The sequence below is a fragment of the Podarcis erhardii genome (assembly GCF_964252035.2).
Source record: "Podarcis erhardii genome assembly, chromosome: 4".
Taxonomy (NCBI): Eukaryota; Metazoa; Chordata; class Lepidosauria; order Squamata; family Lacertidae; genus Podarcis; species Podarcis erhardii.
In genome coordinates this window covers 86,045,471-86,067,982 of record NC_138508.1, presented here as the reverse complement: position 1 = coordinate 86,067,982, position 22,512 = coordinate 86,045,471, and the positions used below count along the sequence as shown (strand labels likewise).

General features: G+C 42.2%; 2 protein-coding genes across 7 annotated transcripts in view; one reads left to right on the top strand and one right to left on the bottom strand.

Moving 5' to 3' along the window:
• Positions 1-22,512, top strand: part of CLYBL (citramalyl-CoA lyase) — a 193,916-nt gene that overhangs the window by 71,555 nt on the left and 99,849 nt on the right. The gene's annotated exons all lie outside the window — the stretch shown is intronic.
• The window catches only part of LOC309339858 (uncharacterized protein), a 45,956-nt gene that overhangs the window by 20,028 nt on the left and 3,416 nt on the right, over positions 1-22,512 (bottom strand). Inside the window, exons 3-4 of one of the 5 annotated variants that reach the window (XR_014155575.1) lie at positions 18,697-18,831; positions 16,507-16,653 (exon numbers count right to left, since the gene is read on the bottom strand). Coding sequence is in view for 1 of the 5 variants with exons in the window: in XM_081858388.1 (XP_081714514.1) it covers positions 16,575-16,653 (79 nt within the window). In the remaining 4 variants the exon portion in view is untranslated. Of the gene's footprint in view, positions 1-16,506; positions 16,654-18,696; positions 18,832-21,995; positions 22,492-22,512 lie in introns of those variants that run through there. The other 4 variants (XR_014155576.1, XM_081858388.1, XR_014155577.1 and 1 more) reach the window with 4 other exon arrangements.

Below are 22,512 nucleotides of genomic sequence, written 5' to 3'. Positions count from 1 at the left end.
TTCGCCCAAGATTTCCACTCACACCCCACCACCACCACACACACACAGTTCCATGTGCAAACATAATTTCTCTTCTGAGTACAGCCATCTCTCCCATGTCTCTTTTTCTAACCGCAACTCCCAAGCTTGATGTTGTAATTAGTTAAGAGCATGCTATAAAATTAAAATTGCTTTTCCAGGAACACGTGCCCCCATTTCATGCTGTGAGGATCTCCCTTTAATTAAACACATTTTAAGAGTTTGGGGTTTTTTTTTGTTTTTTGTTTGTTTTAATGTCCCACATACACACCAAACATTATTACCTTTTATGATAATCAGTGCAACTGGGGATTGCTGCTTCTGCTCTTCAATCTGATTTGTACGTGATTCTTTGATTTCATGTTTGTCAGCTTATTGGGAGGGGGATATATCACAAGATAGTTGCATTCCATAAAAGTTGTGGTTGCTCCGTAAGAGTCAAAGTATGTTGAATTAGAGAGAAACAGAACAGTCATCTCGTAACCACAGGGAAAACCTAGTTTGTTGTAGGGAAATCTAGTTTGTCATGGAAATTAGAATGCTACCTGGATAGCCAAACTGGTGCCAGAAGAGGCCGAGCAACTCCTTGACCAGAGGCAACCCAGAGGTAAATAGCTACCGTATTTTTCGCTCTATAAGACACACCAGACCATAAAACGCACCTAGTTTTTGGAAGAGGAAAACAAGGGGGGGGGGATTCTGAATCCCAGAAGCCAGGACAGCAATCCCACTTGCTGTCCTGGCTTATGGGATAGCCGCACAGCAATCCCACTTGCTGTCCTGGCTTATGGGATAGCCGCGCACAGCCTCTCCCGGGCTGGGGAGGCTGTGCGCGGCTAAGCAAGAAGCCAGGACAGCCAGCGGGATCACAGCACAGCGATCCCGCTGGCTGTCCTGGCTTATGGGATAGCCGCGTGCAGCATCTTCCGGTCAAGGGGAGCCTTCATCCCCTGCCCGGGAGAGGCTGTGTGTGGCTAAGGCTCCCCCAAGACTGCGCTCCCTTTAAAGAGCCCCAAAGAGCTGCACACATGTATTATCAGAGATCGCAAAGAAAGGAATATATGACAACAACAAGAAGATGAAGAAAGTAAAAAAGAGGCTATCTGGATAGAACTGTTTAATTAAAGCAGTAATAGAAGTGATGTTTGGATTCTCGTCCGGAGCTTGATGTATGGGTACCCCCAACAAAATTTGGCTGTATAATTTGGAATTAATGTGATATTGAAATAATGTGATATGATTGGCCTGTTAATAAAAAATGTTTTTTTAAAAAAAGAGCTGCACACATGCTCCACGCGGCTCTTTAAAGGGAGCGCTGAGCAGAGCCTCCCGCCTGCATTCGCCCCATAAGATGCACACACATTTCCCCTTACTTTTTAGGACGGGAAAAGTGCGTCTTATAGAGTAAAAAATACGGTGATTATGTCTTTCCATCACACATGCATGCAGCAAAAATGACTTGTGTCCCTTTTTCACACATCTTGTTTTCATTATTACTATTAATATTATTAGGCCAGGTACCAAAGTCTTATGATCTAATTTTAGACAGTGGGATTATGGTCTCTGTATGTATAGACATTGAACATATATTTTCCTGCATGGAAGTGAAATCTGTGTAAGTGGGGGGTGGGAAACACCCCATAATGTGAGCATAGTAACTGAGATCATGTTTTGCAATTGGTTGTTTCTGCCTTGACATGCGGGGAGCATAGTAACTGCTGGTCTTTCCGCAACTGTAATTTCAGCACTGGTTTTGACTCGGTTTTAGTTAATTAATTGAAAGATGCCTATGCGTGCAGCAGGGAAAGATCTTAGGCAGCATTCAGCTAAACAGTTCTGCTAGTGTTAGCACATTGGCCTGCACAAGGTAACTTCCTCTCACTCTCCTCTCCCTGTGTTCCCCCAAAATCTGCTCCAGAGGGCTGGAGGGAAACTCGCAAGAGCTTTAGGAGAGGTGTGCAGGAAGAGGAGAGGGAGGAGCCCAAGGTGCTTGCGCTAGTGGAGCTGTTCAGTTGGATGCTGCCCTTGTTCTTGGCCTGCATGCAGGGATGCTAAGAGAAGGTAAAGGTAAACGGACCCCTGACCATTAGGTCCAGTTGTGGCCGACTCTGGGGTTGCGGTGCTCATCTCGCTTTATTGGTCGAGGGAGCTGGCGTACAGCTTCTGGGTCATGTGGCCAGCATGACTAAGCCACTTCTGGCGAACCAGAGCAGCGCACGGAAACGGCTTTTACCTTCCCGCCAGAGTGGTACCTATTTATCTACTTGCACTTTGACGTGCTTTCGAACTGCTAGGTTGGCAGGAGCAGGGACCGAGCAACGGGAGCTCAGCCCATCGCAGGGATTCGAACCGCCGACCTTCTGATCGGCAAGTCCTAGGCTCTGTGGTTTAACCCACAGCGCCACCTGCGTCCCAAGAGAAGGTAGGATATATGCAAAATATGTACCTGTTGTAGCTCACAGGATCACGCAATAGTTTATAACCTTACCACGTTCTCTCATCCCCATGAGCCCGTCTCCTACATCATAGCATTCAAGCATAATGGGGGAAAGCTCCCACTTGCAATAATAGTTCCCTAAGCTGAATTGCTGAATTGGGGTGAAAGAGAAAAGATGGAAAGAAGGGTGTGGGGGTGTATGAGTAGATGAAGTGTGAGGATGGATTGATGGATGAATTTAAGAAAGATCTGTTAAGATCATTGCAGCACCCACACTTACTTGCTCTCAAGCTTCTTAAGAGATAAAAGCTGTGTGCAGTCATTTGCATGAACATGTGAAGATTTAAATTGGGGGCCAGGGGCACCAATACATTACAGACCCCCCAAGTGCCCCTATTTAAAGAAGCCATCCCGGTTTCTGATTTGATCCTTTTTTTTTTCTCAGGACGTCTCTATTTTCATCAGAGAAATGTTGGAGGGTATACACAAGCCCCCACCGGCCTTAGCTTCTCCGGTCATGTTGACTGCTCTTCAGATCTTCATGCAGTTAGTGCAAAGGTCTGGAGGGGTTTTCCAAATGTGTTCAAATCAGCACGCTTTACAATCTCCCTGGAAGCAGGAACCCTGGTTTATCAGAGGGTTTCAATCAATGGGACAGTTTCTAAGCACATTGAAAAAACAGCCTTTACAAGTTCATTGTAAATAATGCAAGGATCTAAGGAGCTTGTGCATGCGTCTTTGCTCTGGCCCCATCTAGCTCTTACACTGTTCAGGTGAATGCCTGAATACAGTGGTACCTCGGGTTAAGTACTTAATTCGTTCCAGAGGTCCGTTCTTAACCTGAAACTGTTCTTAACCTGAAGCACCACTTTAGGTAATGGAGCCTCCTCCTGCTGCTGCACCACCAGAGCACAATTTCTGTTCTCATCCTGAAGCAAAGTTCTTAACCTGAAGCACTATTTCTGGGTTAATGGAGTCTGTAACCTGAAGCGTATGTAACCTGAAGCGTATGTAACCCGAGGTACCACTGTACAGCTAAAGAGACTATGGATTTAGTCAGGACATTTTTTTCAGCCAGAACTCAACAAAACTCAGTTCCGGCCCCCCTCAGGTGTGCGCCATGGCCATTCTAATAGCACGAAGGAGATGTTCATGGTGAGTTCCAGACCACTTTTTCTAGAAAAATAGCACTGGATTTAGGGACGGTGAAAAGTGTATGCTTATAGCCCTGGCCTGTCCCACAGTCAGCATGTGGTCCCCAAAGTGTTTCTCTTGAGGGAATAAGCCCTCAAGGTTCCCATTTAAAGTATTGGATCTTTCCCAAAGTGATTCATTTCAGAGCATACCTCCTGCAACTACTCAACAAAAAGGGAAAATTAATTTATAGTTCCACTCATAGGAGCCAACTCCTAGGGGCTGACATTCCATTTCTTCTCCCCAAATAAAATATTTGAGGGGGCCAGTCCCCCCAAAAAGTTGATTGGCATTGCCATTAAAATGGTGTGTGCGCACTGCATCATGTGATCGATTACGTAGGGTGGGGCTTGCCTGCCTCCTCTCGCAATATTTTATTCAAGTTGGCATCCCTGGTTCCACTTCAGTTCAAGCAACCACAGTTTTCCTCACCAAAGTCCGTTGCTTTATCTAAATTGCTATGTTAACACAATCTAGTTCGGTGGGTTTGCTGAGGGGAGCTGGAAACAAACCAAAGTCATACTCCGCGACGTTGTGAGGTAAAACACTTGCTTCATTTGTTCACTTCTCCCAGAAATGGTGGAAGGTGGGGAGAATACGAAGCCCTGTGGCCCAGTCAGGAGAGAATGCAGGAAGTGAAGAATTCACAACTGACCAGTTGAATATCCAGTAAAAAAAACCTGAAAGATTTGCCATTTGTTAGAACTGCTGTGGCCAAAACGGCAATAGAAGAATTAATTTCAAGAAAAACAAACAGGATGACTGTACAGCCTTGCATAGGTGGTATCAGTCCATTGTATCACAATGAAGGTGTACATGTTTGAAAGAAGACACTGAGCAAGGATTAAATTTGGTGGTTACATGCAATAAACAGACATAGAAAGAGCAAGGAATACAAATCCCAGGGAAAGGAAATGGGGAAACAGTGGGTTGTATCTATGATGGCTCTGTGTCTTAGCAGAAAGTAGTTCTGATTAAAAAAGTCTGGGCAGCCAGTTTTTGCTGATTTCCCAGCTTCAGTGGTACCTCGGGTTAAGTACCATATTTTTCGTCCCATAGGACGCTCTGTCCCATAGGACGCACCTAGTTTTTTTGGGGGGAGGGGGAAATAAAGGATTTTTTTTTCTTTATTCCCCCCCCCAAAAAAAAAACCAGGTCGGGAAACTGAACCAGGTCGAGGAACAGCGGGATGGCGGCGCTGCGCCTCCCTGCTGTCCCCCGAGCTTGTGGGGCTGGCCGATGTCTGCCCGGCGCGCGGGGCGCTCTGCTTCAGGGCGCCCTGCGCGCCGGGTGGCAGGCTGCTATCCGCAGCGTGGGGAGCCCTGCGGGGAACTCCTGCAGGGCTCCCCACGCTGCAGATGTCTGCCCGGCACGAGGGGCGCTCTGCTTCAGGGTGCCTCTCGCGTCGGGCGGCAGGCTGCTAGCCTAGGCTGCAGATGTGTTCCCGAAGCGCCAGGCGCTCTGCTTTCAGCGCGCCCGGCGCTCTGGGAAGCAGGCTGCTATCCACAGCCTAGACAGCCCTGCGGGAACTCCCGCAGGGCTGCCTAGGCTTCGGATGTCTTCCTGAAGCCTGGAGAGCGAGAGGGGTCGGTGTGCACCGACCCCTCTCGCTCTCCAAGCTTCAGCAAAAGCCTGCATTCGCCCCATAGGACGCACCCAGATTTCCCCTTCATTTTTGGAGGGGAAAAAGTGCGTCCTATAGGGCGAAAAATACGCTACTTAATTTGTTCCGGAGGTCTGCACTTAACTTGAAACTGTTCTTAACCTGAAGCACCACTTTAGCTAATGGGGCCTCTTGCTGCTGCTGCGCTGCCGAAGCACAATTTCTGTTCTCATCCTGAAGCAAACGTCTTAACCTGAAGCACTATTTCTGGGTTAGCGGAGTCTGTAACCTGAAGCATATGTAACCTGAAGGGTATGTAGCCCGAAGAACCACTGTACTTGCTTAAGCCCCATGTCTCTGCCCTCCTGAACCTGCCCCTGAAGCTCGAGGAACCATCAAAACAAGATAATAGCACAGAGGGCCAGATCAGTGAAAAGTGGGTGCCTTAAAACACTTCCTGCTAAGGCAAAACCACCGTTGCATACCCTCCCAAGATTTCTCCAATAAAAATAGGGTTGTCCTGTTCTATAACCATAATCATAATAATTTCATTATTTATACCCCGCCCATCCAACTGGATTGTCCCAGCCACTCCATGCGTACCTATGGAAGGACAAAAAGAGGGTTCATAAGGGGTTTACCAGTCACATTTTTAAGGGTCCACTAATAGAGGTCTGGGACAGATATAAGAACATATTAGAGCCGAAAACACCACACTGGCTTTCCCTACAAGAGTTAATGAGTGTTAAAAAAGTTAATATGGAAGAAAAGTGGGGGAAGCTTGAAGATATGGTTATAAAGGAAGGGGGAAAGTGGAAAGTAAAACCTTATGACCAGATAAAATCATTTACTCAGGGCTGGCTTCACTACTTTCAGATAAACGAATTTTTTAAGTTGGAGATGAAAGAAAGGGGATATGAGGAAAAAGAATCTACATTTCAAAAGGAGATAGTAAGTAGTGTAGTTAAGAATCTTTCCAAAATGTATAAAATACTACTAGAGTGGCATACGAAGGATGAGGAGGTGAAGTCAGTGATGGTGGAATGGGCAAGAGATCTCGGGCACAATATATTAATGGAAGACTGGGAAAGGCTCTGGAAAGTAAATATAAAATTTACGGCCTGTATGTTACTTAAGGAAAATGTGATGAAGATGCAATACAGGTGGTATATTACACCCGTGAAATTGGGCAAGATGTTTAAAGTAGATAACAAATGCTGGAAATGCAAACAAAAGGAGGGGACCTTCTACCATCAATGGTGGAAGTGTAAAAAGGTTAAAAATTTCTGGGAAGAAATATATAATGAATTAAAAAAGATGTTAGGTTACACCTTTGTGAAAAAACCAGAGGCCTTCTTACTTTGCATCATTGGAAAGGACATTAGGAAAAAGGATTATAAACTCTTCCAATATGCGGTTACGGCAGCTAGAATTGTGATAGCTCAGAGATGGAAACAGGAAGAAATCCCAACGGTGGCAGAATGGAGAACAAAACTAACAGAATATGCCGAGTTAGATAAATTAACAGGGAAAATAAGATATTTAAAAGATCAGACGTTTATTGAAGATTGGGGAAAATTTGTAAGTTACCTGGAAAATAAATGTTCAGTAAATACAACGTTAGTGGGGTTCAAAGAGGCTGTGTGAAGGGTCAACAAGTATTGTTTAAGCTGAAATAATATTTAAAGGAGGTACGAATGGCAATATAAAAGAGGAAATGTGATATGAAGATTTAAATGCGAATGAATGTCAATACCGCTGAAGGAAGTTCAAACTGTATAAGAAAGGATAAACTTCGAATACATTGTATATATAACTGAATTTAATAAAGTTTTCTTCAAAATGCAAAAAAAAAAAAAAAAAAAAAAGGATTGTCCCAGCCACTCTGGGTGGTTTCTAACATATATAAAAACATAATAAAACTATACAGAACTTACCTTCTTGGCCCGGAGGTTGCATAACTCCATACCCTCCAACATTTCTCCAGTGAAAATAGGGACGTCCTAAGGAAAAACAGGACGTTCCAAGATCAAATCAGAAACCAGGACGTCGTCTGTAAGTCCGGGACTGTCCCTGGAATATAGGGACACTTGGAGGGCCTGCTTTTGGATACAAACCAGTGTCAAAGTGGGCGGGATAAGAGATTGACAAATCAACCTGACTAATTGGTTCAGGGCATTTTATGGGTGTTCTGCCGAGGGAGATCAAACATTGAGGACTGAAATAGTCACATGATACAGAGGTGGATTTAGTGGTTTGGATGCAACTATTACAGTAGCACCTTGGCTTACGTTGTTGTTGTTTAGTCTTTTAGTCGTGTCCGACTCTTCGTGACCCCATGGACCAGAGCACGCCAGGCACTCCTGTCTTCCACTGCCTCCCGCAGTTTGGTCAAACTCATGCTGGTAGCTTCGAGAACACTATCCAACCATCTCGTCCTCTGTCGTCCCCTTCTCCTTGTGCCCTCCATCTTTCCCAACATCAGGGTCTTTTCCAGGGAGTCTTCTCTTCTCATGAGGTGGCCAAAGTATTGGAGCCTCAGCTTCACGATCTGTCCTTACGTTACCCTTAGGTAATGTAAAATTCAGATTGCGAAAGCGGCAAACCCGGAAGTGTTTTGCCGCGCACGCATGTGCAGAAGTGGTCCCACTGGTTGCGGAAACCTCGGGATCCGACAAGAGCTCTGGAACGGATCCCGTCCGCAACCGGAGGTACCACTGTATTTAAAATGAAGTGAGACAGGCTGGGGGGGACCTGAAATTAGGGACCCCAAGGTGAATGATGTTGTATTTTCCTAGCTGATTGGGTTGATATGTTTTTTGCGTTTTTAGTGGTTAAATAAGTGGTGCCGGCCAATGAATACGGATGATTTTGCATCGTTGTTGTGTTTTACATATTTATTTTACCCTTGTTAAAACAGAACAAGAATTATTTAGTATTTATATAGGGGTATCCATGTCTATGGAACTTCACCGAGTAAGATAAGCAAAATGAAATTTAAGAAGGACAGGCCCCTGCCCTAAAACATTGACTATAACACAGGGAGAAGATGAAAGAAAGGGAGCAGTATAACAGTAATGGGACAACAAACATGTGCAGATGTAATTTGTGCATATTTTAGGGTTCCTATAAGCTGATTCTACAAGGAAATTCCAATAATCCATTGTGGGATGTAAAAAACTTTCCTTAAAAAATAATTAAAAACTAAGTTTCAGCCATCAGGTCTTCATCATCAACTTGCGTGGGAAGGTGGAAGAGAAAGCTGTTAATATCACATACATGACAGGACTGTTCTGCCACCTTTGAGTCGCGTCACTAAATCACAGTTCAAGGGCTGAATGTCTAGTTATGAAAAGTCAGAGGTTAAATGATTCGGGAATAAAATGTCATTTCATGGAAGCGAAATTAATCCTCTGAGGCTCGCAGTGCTCCCAGGATTTCTTTTCACTTAGAGGTTTAGAGTTAAGTAATTTTATTAACTGAGGAAAGGGGAAATAAATATTGATAGCTCACGTTTTTCTCCTAATTGCAAAATTTATTGCGTGCTGCATTTTAGGAATTTTTAAATCGGCAGGGCCAGAAAGGCAATGAAAGTAAGATTAAATAGTACTTTGGGTGTGTTTTTGCTTCTGTAGGTGTTATTTAAAACACTGTATTTATGACTGAAAATATTAATTGTTGCTTATAGCTAAACAGATGATATTTTTTTCAACAAAATTATATTACGGTGTGTCAGCACAAAAACTCTGTGTCCCAAGTGTGTCACCAATTTTTTTCTTATTTTTTTTTCTTTTTGCTGTTGACACGTTTTATAGCACTCCAGCAGAATGTGTTGACATATATTCAAATCAGTGATTAACTGTTTAGAAACGTGCCACTCAGAAAATAACCCTGATGGTCTCTGAAACTGGCATTTTAGAAGCCTCTGTGTTTCTGCGCTGATGAAAGCGTGCTGCAGAAGAGCAATATGTGACTTTAATTAACACGGCGCCTTTGTACGGTGATAAAATATTCAAATTCACCCAGTTTTTAAATGGCTCTTACCTTGCTCAGCTATGGAGATGATTGGATACTGTGTAAAAGATATTGATATGTATTGTTTATGATTTAGTGCTTTCATGTTGCGTATGTTAATACCTACAACTCTTATAGGGTCGGTCAGTAGGTTGAGGAAGGTTGAGTGATAACGGGTTGTTTAAGACTACCTAATAAATTCACGGTCTAGGTGAAATTTGTTTCAAGGGCTTCCAGGTTCACATCTCAGACTCTTAAGGCCAAGTGCTGTGATGTTTCTCCCCTGCCAGTACAAAGGGCAGCATTGAGAAGTGGATTTTTTATTAGGGTAATGTCAAAGTACAAGTAGATAAATAGGTACCACTCCGGCGGGAAGATAAACAGCGTTTCCGTGCACTGCTCTGGTTCGCCAGAAGCGGCTTAGTCATGCTGGCCACATGACCCGGAAGCTGTACGCCGGCTCCCTCTGCCAATGAAGCGAGATGAGCGCCGCAACCCCGGAGTCGGTCACGACTGGACCTAGTGGTCAGGGGTCCCTTTACCTTTAATGGCAGGGGAGAAAGGGTTAAACAGCCCCATCTCAGTCCTGATTTGGGCTTCGGCAGCTGCTGTTTGCATTTCCCAAAAGAATCACACAAAGAAACACATTTAGCATTACAGTGTAGTTTGCTCTGCTACACTCACAATGCAATCCAATGCATGTTTTCTGAAAAGAGTTCTGTGGGCTTTTCTCCAAAATTGTCGTGTATAATATGACTGCAATTTATTGTATTTATTTTTGAGGAAAGGAGGTGCTTAAATGCCGTATTTTTCCGTGTATAAGACACCCCCATGTATAAGACGGCCCCTATTTTTTGAGCCCAAAATTAAGAAATAAATATTTTAAACACCAAACTGAACAACTTTGATATTTTATTAAATATTCAAAACACTGTTATATTTAGTACCATATATTTAGACATCAAACAGAACAACATTAGTATCGTAATTACAAGTAGATAATTTTATTATTATTTTTGGGCTAGTCAGCACTATTATAACGTGCAGTATAAGAACTGGAGCGGTAGCGGCACTGATGCGGAGCCGGGCAGCTGAGCTGAAATGAGAGCGTGTCCCCGACGGCTGGGAACTGGTCGGCGCCTCAATGCAAGAATCATAGCTAAAGAACCCTTTAAGAGGGAATTCGTATGCTGCAGACATCAAATTGCATTTTTCTGCTCTACTCTCAAACATCCAGGGGAGCGAACTGCACTCTGCCCCTTGGGCCCAAACAGTCTGCCCGCTGCCTCCCTCCACCCAACTGTAGGGTGGTTGATGTCAGAGCTTGCGTACGACCGAGCTGTAATAGCTCTCCTCCTTGTCGTATCTTCGGAATCCATCGACCTCTGCTCCAACGGTGATTTACGACCTAAGCCTTTCATGAGGCTTCAGGCACGCTCCCATTACGCAGAGTATCCAAACAGCAGCAGCAGGAGAGAAAAATATGTGCTACATCGCTACGTTTATTTCTAACTACACAGGACAGAAAAGAATATGCATCTGCTCTCTGTGAGAGGCAGTGAACAACTAGCACAAAGAAACAGGAAACCAGTAACATCAACATCCGACTCCCGCGTCCCGTGAGACTTCCAACAGTCTGGAATGTAAACAGAGTCTTGTGACTCCAAAAACTGCACAGTGGCATAACAGAAATCTAACAGTTGAGTGGGAGGAGGCAGGCATACTCCGGAGGCCCCACGGTGTGCCCCGTCCCTATGGGTGGCTCACCCCGCCCCTGGCGCCAGAGTGGATTCCTCCGCCGCTGCGAGGATCTGCGACTGTCAGAGCTGCCTGAGTGAGTGCACTTGGGGAATGGGGGGGTCTGGGTAGCCAGGAGGCGGCTGAGGGAACCGGGTGGAAGGGACAATGTCCAGAGTGGGGGCTGCTGGGGGGAGTACCAGATCAGGGTTTGTCGTGAGGCCAACAGTGAGGGGAGGCATGTATTTATTTAATTGCAACATTCCGTGTACAGTGGACCCTCGGGTTACGTTACCTTCGGGTAACATGATCTTCGGGTTGTGAACGCAGCAAATCCGGAAGTGGGTTTGCCATTCGTGTGTGCAGAAGCAATCCTCCGTTTACGAAATCTTCGGGATACAGCTGGGCCTCCGGAGCACATCCCGTTTGTAACCAGAGGTACCGCTGTATAAGATGACCCCCAATCTTAAAATTAAAAAATTTGGTGGAAAATATTGTCTTATACACGGAAAAATACGGTAATAGAATGAGGGGAGACTATATGGCAACCTAGCCTAAATTCTGCTATCATTCCCCCTGTATCTGATGTTCCTACTGTGAATGACAGTCCTATTGTTGTCAAAATGCCGTGCACAAGAATATCGGGGGGGCTTGGGGAACTTTTGAGGTTTCCAGAAGTAAAGGAAATATTTCAGAGGAAAATTTCCAAAAAAACCCCCAGCATGTTTAGTGGGCTTGGAATTTTTTTTTTTGGGGGGGGGACAGAAAACTGAGGAGAATGGGAATAAACAAAAGCAACTGGAATCCAAAACAGGGAGTTCTCCATACTGAAACGTGTGGTTTCCAATTGTAATATATGACAGAAATTTGAATAAATAGTTTTCAACTACCAGTCGAGAAGCCTCCATCAGCTTCTGTAATGGAGTCTGCTGGTTTCCTCTTCATTTAAAGGGGACATAATGTAACTAACTTTATCTGAATTGGGGTCTTTATGTGCAAATCTGTCTTAATGGAGGAAATGCATCTTAGTGGAGCGAATTAGTGATAAAGCAACTGCCCCAATTCCTAGCATAGGAATAAGGGGACACTGACATCATTATATTCTTTTTTCCATACACCATGCACCTATCAAGTTCACTTACTTAGTCTCGAAGTGCTCAGACATTTTCCAAAATAAGATTACCAAAGCGGAAAAAAAATTCATGAAAGCAAAATTCCATGCTGTTCAGTTTGAGTATTTATTTATTTTAATGGTTTTAAGATCATCTAATCAGAAGCCCCCATCTTAGCTTCCATCTTTACCCATTATGTCAACAGAGCTTCCCAGTTTTGATTCCTGGTGGATATGAACCATCTGATTATAGCAAGTACGAGGAATCTGTGACCCTGCAAAATTTGGACTACAGCACCCATCATCTCTGACCACTGGCACACTAACTGGGGCTGATGGGTGTTGGGAGTCCCAACATCTGGAGGACCACAAGTTCCTCATGTCTGGTTTCAAAGGTTACCATGAAGATTTATGAGTGTTATCTATCGTGAAAATATATACATTGAATCTGAAGCTTTTTAAAAATAGAATTATAAATCTCAAATGTTTTTGCATTTTGCACTTTAATGTTGTGAACCACCCTGTGATCTTTGGAGGGAGGGTTCTATACAAATTTAATAAATGAAATAAATAACTCAAACCTATCAAAATATAATTTGATAGCTATGGTGACTGATTTTGCAGAAATGTTTACGGAACTCAGGTTTTATTGACTTTGCTTGTATTTGAAAGATGTCGTCCGCCAGGTTTTCCTTGCTTGCAGATTTCACAACATCTTTCACAATGGTGTTGGCTGATAATCAGAAATGGTCCATATTTAATAGCAGAAAAGGATCTCAACATGCCCATCTGGAAGCTGTATCTGGACTGCACAGTTGTGCTACATAATTGCTGGAGCAAAGCAGGTCACTTTGAAACATCTGCATAGGTAACACTTGGGAATAAGATAGCACTTGCCTATGGCTTGGCAGACTCCAAATACTCCAAAGCTACTGAGACTGACCCATCTTGTTATGTCTTAAACTCTGCTTATCTTGGGAAAAGCGAGGAAATTGGCAGGACCTCATTTTAAATAGCCCAGGGTGGGTTTTTCTTGGAGGGGGGAGTTACATATCATGCTGCAGAACAAGATAACAGATGCAAACTTAGATATAGAGGATTTCAATCCTAAGCATGTTTACTGGATGTTTCATTGGTCAAAACCACCAGCGCAACTTGCTTCCAAGTTAATAAAAGAAGAATTTGAGGTATGAGATGTAGTTTTTGATAGCATTCAAACTAAAAATAAGAAATAACCAGTAATCACTTAATTATAAGAAATTGTTGTGATAGCTTCTAACCTTTTTTAAAAAATTGAAACGAGTGAAACTGCTGAAAGGTTTACTTAATATTTTTTAAATATATATATATATAACCAAAGGCAAGCAGTTTTTCTCCCTTCTGGTTTTGGGAATGTATATCAGATCATTGATCAGATTACATGTTATGATCCAAAGACATGGATATTGTAACCACAAAACCCCCACAAAAAGTGAAACCAATCTTTCGCATGACCACATTACATGCCGCTCTAAACAACAATTATGTCAAGGGCCCATGCAATGCTATAAATACACTTTATTATTCCTTATATGTGACTGTCATTAAAGCTTTCTACTTATCTGGAAGAAAAGAAATCAAATGTGGTTCTGCCATGTTTTTGCAAGCTAATTGATTCCTTATGTGTGTATATTGGAGGAAGTTTTTGCTCTCAAGCCAGTGGTGTTCAGTTTAGGAAAAAGGAGAAGATAAAGCATATAACAAAAGTCTGGGTATAATATTTCCATGCTAGGAAGGTTAAGATTTATCACCAGTTGAGGCAAACCCTACGATCTAGGGGTGTTTTTTTAAGTGCATCGTAAAAATTAAAACAAAGCAGTTCTTCAACTGGAAAGTGGGAGACATTGGCTGGGAGTCACACAAGTAGGGTGACTGGGTACAAAGGAAGGCAGAGCTCTTATGATAGTCATAAAATTATTGATTTGGTGCAGGAAATCCAAATCCACTTGGTGAAGGAAATCTAGAACTAGGCATCCCCAACCGATGACTGTTCAACCTCTGCTTGATTTCTTCCATCCCATTGTGCAGAAGAAGGGGTGGCAACGAGTACAGCAGCTTTCCTCAGCCTTTAGGAATAAGCAGCACATCTGAGAAGCCCCATTAGACCCCTGGGGATCCATGAGCAGAACACCCCCAAATTATTTGGTGCATGTTTTTTTGTGGGTTGAACTGAAAAGCAGCTGTGGACGCTCTGCTTTTCACTGAAGCAATGGTGCTGTGGGAGGGTTGTGGTTATCCCGTTTTCCCAATCAAAACTGCACCCCCCACCCTGAAGCTACTAATACACTAATGCAGGGAGATACCATACAGGTGTACTGTGAACGGAGGGGGAAAGGGTTAATTCACCTGTCCTCCAGTCAAAACCAGAGTGTCCCATGATTGCATTTAAATTAAAAGAAAAATTGGGAGAGCCAATCACATATGCCCAGGTTTGACCATGAAATAGTCTGCTTTGTGAACCGCCCTGAGACCCCCGGATATAGGGCGGTATATTAATAATAATAATAATTTTACATAGCTGTAAAGAAACAATGCCTTCTTTTGCACCTGGTCACCCTATTATCAAGTATCTTCAATATGCTTCCCTATTTCTGCTTAATGGACATTCACCAAAGGAGTGCCCTGTCTAACCTCAGACCCTCCAATTGTCCTTATTTTCCAGGGACAATCCCGGATTGATAGAAGCCGTCCTGGTTTCTGATCTGATCCCGGAATGTCCTGTTTTTCCTTAGGATGTCCCTGTTCTCATTGGAGAAATGTTGGAGTGTATGGAGTTATGTGACCCCCGAGCCATGAGATAAGTAACTATACAACCTTTAGAAGATACCTGAAGGCAGCCCTGCATAGGGAAGTTTGTTAATGTTTTATTATGGTTTTATATATACTGGAAGCTGTCCAGAGTGGCTGGGGCAATGCAGTCAGATGGGTGGGGTATAAATAAATAAAAATGATGAAGATGATGTTGATGCTGATGGAATAGGACATCCCTCTTTTCATTGGAGAAATGTTGGAGGTTATGTAACCTACAATGTTTGAGGCCTCCTGTCAAATTGAACTTTCTTTTCAGCTACCGTGAGTCTCATATGATTTACAATAAGTAGCTTCATACATCACACATTGCCAACAAACTGGCTTAGCACCCATGACACACCATTAGGGAATCATTGCTCTGACACCATACTAGAAAGTCTGACTAAATTGCCAATTGAATTCCTTCACTGTTGAGTGACTGGATAAATCCATGCTTCCTTTGTTCCTTTAACACTAGTTCTTTGGAATTCAAATGCAAATTGCAGTAGACTCTCACGTGGTCCATTGGGATGAAGGAAGGAGAAAGAGACCCCCGCCCCAATGCAAAATGGAAATAGGGATGTTATGTGCTTGGTTGGGAATGGGTGGTGCTGTGGTCTAAACCACTGAGCCTCTTGGGCTTGCTGATTGGAAGGTTGGCGGTTCAAATCCCTGGACCGTGATGGAGTGAGCTTCCATTGCTCTGTCCCAGCTCCTGCCAACCTAGCAATTCGAAGGCACGCCAGTGCAAGTAGATAAATAGGTACGGCTCTGGCGGGAAGGTAAATGGTGTTTTCCTTGCACTCTGGCTTCCGTCACAGTGTCCTGTTGTGCCAGAAGCAGTTTAGTCATGCTGGGCACATGACCCAGAAAGCTGTCTGCGGACAAACGCCAGCTCCCTTGGCCTGAAAAGTGAGGTGAGCACCATAACCTCATAGTCGCCTTTGACTGGACTTAACCGTCCTTTACTTTTATGAGGTTGGGTAGACTTGCTACCTTCTCTACCAATTTTTACCAATGTCTGTGGCTTCTTTGCTTCTTGAGGTGAGTCATGACATTAGACTAGATCAGGAAATCCTTCTGGACTGAGAAGCATCCTCCTGGGGGCCTCAGTCTGAGAATCAGGAGCATCATTTAGTCATGTCAGGTTGAGTTAGCCACCTCCCTTTCCTTGTATTTCGTTTTGGCCAAAATGTCCGATTTCCCAAGACATTTTAGCAATTTCCGCTTGGACACTGCTTCCGACTGCAGTATTCCGGATATGTCCAGGAAATTCTGGAAATTCTGGACATATGGCAACCCAGTTGTATTTTAGACACCAGGAAAACATGTACCAGTGAGACAGGGATACCCAATGTAGTACCCTACAGTTTTTGCTAGACAACTCCCATCATCCCTGACCTTGGGCCATGCTTGATGGGGCTGATAGGAGTTGGGAGTCTGACAACATCTGAAGGACGCCATATTGGCCATCCCTGTTCTGGTATACTGTTCCCAATCTGAATAAATACATCAGTCTGCAAGTCAGAGGGGAAATATTTCACTTTTGGTATGAGAAATTACAAGTTAATGAACCAGAGAGCTCAGGCAAAGGTTGTGGGTCAGACCCACCTGCTGCTGAAGAATTTTACCTTCAGGAGTGTCCCCGGTCAAAGTAATTTGTTCTTGTCTGGCAGTAAATGTCTGGATTTTAACCAGGGATATAATCGTCTATGAAAAAAGGTAAAGGATAGAAAGAAGCCTTGTGAAAGTTGCCTTGACCCAAGAAAGCAAAACCCTGCAGGAGTTATGAATGTCTTTTTGATCCAAGTTCAGCTGCCAAAAAGACTGTGCTTAATTCCTGCTTCTATCTGTAACAATGGCTAAGAGAGAGAATATTCTTTAAAATTGTTCTGGTGATCATGCTGAACTCTCAGTCAGCAGCGAAAAATAATAGAGAATAGTTTAAATAGGACTTTTCTTGAATACATTGAAACTGTTAGAAATTAACACATCTTTTTTGAAAACATGATGATATAATTTTAAGCAGCTGCTTTTTGGACTCCTTCACTTCCCTACTTTATACTATACAGAAGTCATACTTTATACCGCATGTATGGTTTTATTTTATAATGTATTATTCCATTTTTCTGGAAAGTGTGAAGAGATTAGGAGAAGGATAGCAAAAGTAGGGTTATGTGGAGGGGGAAAATATGTTTAGCACAAAAACAATTTCATCCTCATCAACTATGTTTAGATTTGAATCTCTAAGGATTGTACCCCTTTTCAAAACTCTTCTCTAAATTCCTCTGGTTTTCCTGTCATCCTAGTTTCCTACTTCCTTTACTTTCCAAAATATTGGATGACCTGACTTGCAACTTTATCTTTTTACCCTTGATTCAACTTATACCTTTTTCTTGACACTTATGCCTTCTCACTTTGTCAAGCTAAGTGAATTGAATCCAGTGTTGCTTGGCAAACCCACTGAAACGAATGGACATGAGTAACTTAGGTCCTTTAATTTCAAAGTGTCTACTCTCAGGTAGAGGAGAGTCAGTGGAAATCTTGGAGCACCTTGAATGGTTGGAAGTTACTAGAAAGCTTTGGATCCAAGCCTATATATAAATGTGTTGCTGCTGCTCTTGTTAAGATTAGTATTGCTGGTTTTCTTACACACAGATTGATCTGCATATCATTAGTGAAATATGCCATGTAAAAAAATGGGGCTCAGCCGAAAAGGGTCAGAAATTGGTTATATCATGGGATAGCATTGAATCTTGTGGTGGATTGTTCAATGGCACTTCAAATGCAGACACTACATGTCTGTAATTCTATAGTTCTGCAGGCATTCCTTTGTCATTTGTGCCATGCAGGTTCTTCGTATCATGGCAACTAGCAAATAGCATATCTGCATTGCCACAAGATGGTTGCCCTGGTTTTCCTGTGTATAGATTTAAGCTGAATGTTTATGCCAGAAATTTCTGTTTGTTTGTTTTTTGGGGGGGGTTTTGGGATACACATTGCCCTGTAGCCGTTACATATTTAATAATCATACAAACTGATGTGAAATCTTTTGCTAAATTATTCATTTGCTAAAACCTTTAGGTAAGCTAAATACAGAAAATTATCTTATTAAACTACTACATTTTCACTGTATTTTATTTACAGTGACATTTGAAAACATTGTGCAACTGTTTATCCTGTCTTGTATATTATTTTATTTATAAGAGTATTTCTATTCCACCATATCCTACCAGGGCAGTGTACAACATTAAAACGTAAAACGCTATTAAAACAAGAGAGGTAATAATTAAAGTGACTTTAAACAAACAAACAAACAAACAAACAAACAAACAGCTACAAAGGCCTGTCAGCATACAAAAGGAGTGATTGTTGTTGTCCATTATTATTGTTGATATTGTTATTGCTTTTAAACTTGCACTTACAGTGCTTTTTGTTAATTTTAACTGCTGTCGCAAGCTGACCTGACAATATTTCATACTGAGAATTAAAAGCATTTACTGCAACGGACATCTTGTTGCAGATTAGAATGGTTAAAAGATGTATGCATTTGTAGGATTGATCTAATACATATGGTTTTAAATATTTGATAAGCTTAATGAAGTGTGTTAATCATGTTCCATACAGTAATACCTGTATGCATGGTTCTATGTTTCACAAAATTATAACCTCTAAAAGCAAGTTAATAAAACTATTCTCTTGCGTTGAATACCCCCACATTTGAGCTTCTGAAATGTGCTTAGTGCCAGTCACCTTTTCTGTCCTTTCAAACATTGTTAGGGAAGGTGAAGTTCGTTCTTTAGCTGAACGGCTTGAAGAACCACAGGAAATGTCACCTCCTTGATCATCTTCCTTAACAGGTTGTGCTTTTGGACTGTTTCACCCCTACTGCAACCGAAACGCAAGATGTTACAGAGTTCTTATGCCAGTATGTTACAATCAAGGTGAATTGCCAAAAATTACCGCATCCTTTGACACAAATGTTGAGCTCAAATATTTTATTAACAAAATTTACGTACCTCTTGGATATAAAAGCAAAACAAGCAATTTTTTAATAAGGTGCTATGCATTTTATAAACGAATGGCTCCTAGCTGTCAGAGTCAGCGTCCTTAGTCTCCATGTTGTCTCTTCAACTTAGCAGAGAGGATGATGGGAAGAAAACTAGAATTTTGGGGTTCTGCCTGTCATTGTCTTTGACTCCCTTTACTGTTGGCCTCCCTGCTTCTACCTTAGCAGTTCCAATGGGCACCAGCCGCCACTGATCATATCCTGCTCACATATTTCTTCCTGAATATGATTGGTTGACAGCACAGTCTTTAAAAAGTCAACTTAGAATTGAGTTCCTATTGAATTCAGTGGGATTTTCTCAATAACACATACACACGTTCTGTTTTTATCTTGGGGACCAGGTGGTAATTCTTAAGAGCTGAGCTAAAAAAACTCCAGCAGAATTTCTTGCTTATACAGTAGTTACAATTTTTGCTTATTGTTACAATTTCTTATTTCTGTCAAAAACTTAATTTTCTCTTAAATTTTTCCAAACGATCCTATGATATTTCTGAAACTTTACTTCTTCTGCAGTTTTACTTCTTGCTTGTTTTTATGATCTGTATTACATTTTTAAATTCTATATTTGTACTTCACTTTTTATGCTGGCTTATTGTTTTGGCTGTACTGTATTATTTACTTTTACATTTTGTCATTGGCTGGGGTTGTTTTTTATTGGAGAGTGTAAGGTGCTTTGTGGAGGAAGTTGCTCAAAAAGTGGGGTATACATTTATGAGGTGCATTAAATAGTAAGTAATATAAACATATGCTCCTTGCTAGCTGCTTAACAGTTTTATTTGTTTTATTTATTTATTTAGTTTGCTAAGGAGCCCGGGACACCATGCTTGTTTCCTTAGGCCAAATCTTATTTTCACAACAGATTAGGCGTCTAGAGAGTGACTTGGGAGCGGCCAATGTCACCCAGCATCCTTAGTGGTTGAGTGGGGATTTAAACCTGGATATCCTCGGTCTAAGGTGCAACCACAGTTGCAAAATCAGGGAACTCTGTTGGGTTCCAGGGGGGCCACGTGTAAATACATATTGCTGCTGACTTGCTTTTGGCTCAGTGCGTCACAAAAGTTGGGCAGGCCTGTTCCCTACAGCAGCGGCTGCAACAACCTGTAGAACAGGGTGCTTGGGTGCATGCAAAATTTACGGTTCTCAGCCGACATAATAGCAGGGAATTCAGGGTGAACAAATGAAGGAAGTCTAGGGTATCTTTGAAGGGATAAAGAAGTGGGAGGATAATGGAGTCATTTAACTGCCTCACATAGCTTGAAGTATGAAGGTGGATTGATGAGTCGTTCCCATAACATTTTGCTGGTGGTTTAACACACAGCATCATTACCAAGAGAAAAGACTAAAGAACTGCAGAGGACAGGACCCTGGGCTAAATCTCTCCCCCCCCTCCTTCTTCTGTTTTTAAGAAAAAGTGTGTCTTTGATGAGATATAGCTGCAGGCAATCGTTTTACATTTTATGTCAGCTCTCTTTTGTCAGAGATTCATTATTGATGCTGTACTCTCCATTTTAATTCACACTTCTCTGCTAATCAATTACAGCGTTTATCCATTAATCAGGTATCCTGACAGGGTCAATAACTGCTCTTCAGTTTAGTTGGCCGCCGCATGTTCTCAAGCAAGTAGCAACAGTCAGTAGATTAGTTTAGAGCATCATTGTTTTCGCAGGCTGGTAGACATCTGGACGGGTAAACAAAGTCTAATGAGTTTTTGGGGTGATTATCCTGTTCTTGGGCTCTCTGATGAAAACCTTAACTATTTGGCAGAGAAGCAACTTGTGTTCTTGGAACTCGCCTGTTTTGTTCCTTGCCTGTCCTTCTATCCAGTCTCTCTCTCTCTGTATGTGTATATGCACCTTCTAGAATGTGCCTGTTCAAGTATATAATTTATAACAGATTCAGACATGGCAAATTATCAGAGGAATCAAAGCTTTTCATTTTAGCAAGTGGTGTAGATAACAGAGGGGGCAACATTTAATTGGACAGTTACAGTTTTGGTAGTTAAGTTGCTGTCCATAATGACGGTAACAGGTTTCAATTATCCTTTTTATGACAGATGTACCAACATTTAATTGTTTCTCGTCAAGTGTGGAGAGAAAAGGCACTTCTGTAGATTTTTCAATTCTTCTACATGTCACTTAGCTGTCTACACTATTGTTTGAGCTCCTTTCTCTCATCCTTTTTGCGGCAATGAGTTGTGTCATTCCCTCATGATCAGCACTTTTGTTGTCTTTGTTTTTTGCTGCACCTCAGAAGTCCATCTTTTCTTTCATCTCCTTCCCATTCATGCATGAGGGAACAGTTGTGCTCTGTTGTGGGGATGTTCCGCTGGATTTCAAACAGTAGGGTTTCCTTTTATTCCCTTCTAAGTAGTACAATGGAGCTGAATGTCTGTTGCAGAATGCACACACTAATATGCCAGGTTATTTGGTTTTTAAGAAGTCAATAAAAGTGGTGGGCTTAGTTGCAGTGCTTGGCTCGGCTTTTCTTTTCCCCCCTTTTTTTGCTGTTTGCCTTTCCATTTTTGGTTATAAATCTGTTTGTTTGTTTCTGGTTATAAAATACAATCCTCCAAATTAAATCCAAGCATGGAATCAACAAACACTTAGGGAGAGGGGAAAGGGGGGGGGACACATTACTGGCAATGGAATATTTTCACACTAGCTGATTTGGCAGCCTCTGCATCATTCCTGATAAGGAAGTGAAAACCGCAGCCAGCTCTAATTAATGGGGACTATTAACAGGAAGGGAAATGGAGAGAAAGATGGACTCATGAGTTGGTTTTGGCAAAAGCCCTAGCCTCTTTCCAAGGCTCTCCATTTAGGGAAAGAAATGTAACTTTGAGGGATTTGTTTTTACACTGTAGATTATTTCTCCAGAAGTGTGTGTGTGTGTGTGTGTGTGTGTTCAAAACATTCCATTCAAAAAGCCGCCGCTAGAGGAAAACAAAACAAAACAAAAAGCATATACACAAGAGACGTAAGAATCCTAGAGAGGTAGTGTTGAGACACTTTGTTCTAATATTCAGGAGCAACCTTCAAAATCCTTCCTAATGAGGTCATAAAAGGAAAAAAATGGAACAAGTGGTACTTGTGTACCTCTCTGGGATGTTTCAGCGAGGTCACTTGCCACTTGGTTATCCCATTTGAAAAGGGATTGGGATAGTTCAATCAAGCATTGCATTAAGAGAGAGACTTTGATTAATTCCTTCTCTTCTCCATTGTGTTGCAGATAATTTTGGTAAATTTGGGAGACTTTCTTCTTAGTCGGTGTTAGGGGCTTAAAGTTCCTGATGTGTCATGCTGAGAGTTAGCATTTATTAGTCCTTTTGGGCTCATGTGTTGTTGTTTTTTTAAAAAAGCGTAGCTGCGGACAGCCCTTGGATTATCCCTTGACAAGCCAGGCCATTCTTTCAACGTTACTGTTATCTCAGGTCATATGGAGAGATGAAGTTCTTCGTCAGTTTTCCGTTGGAACAAATACTCCGTTAAAAAGGGGAAGGC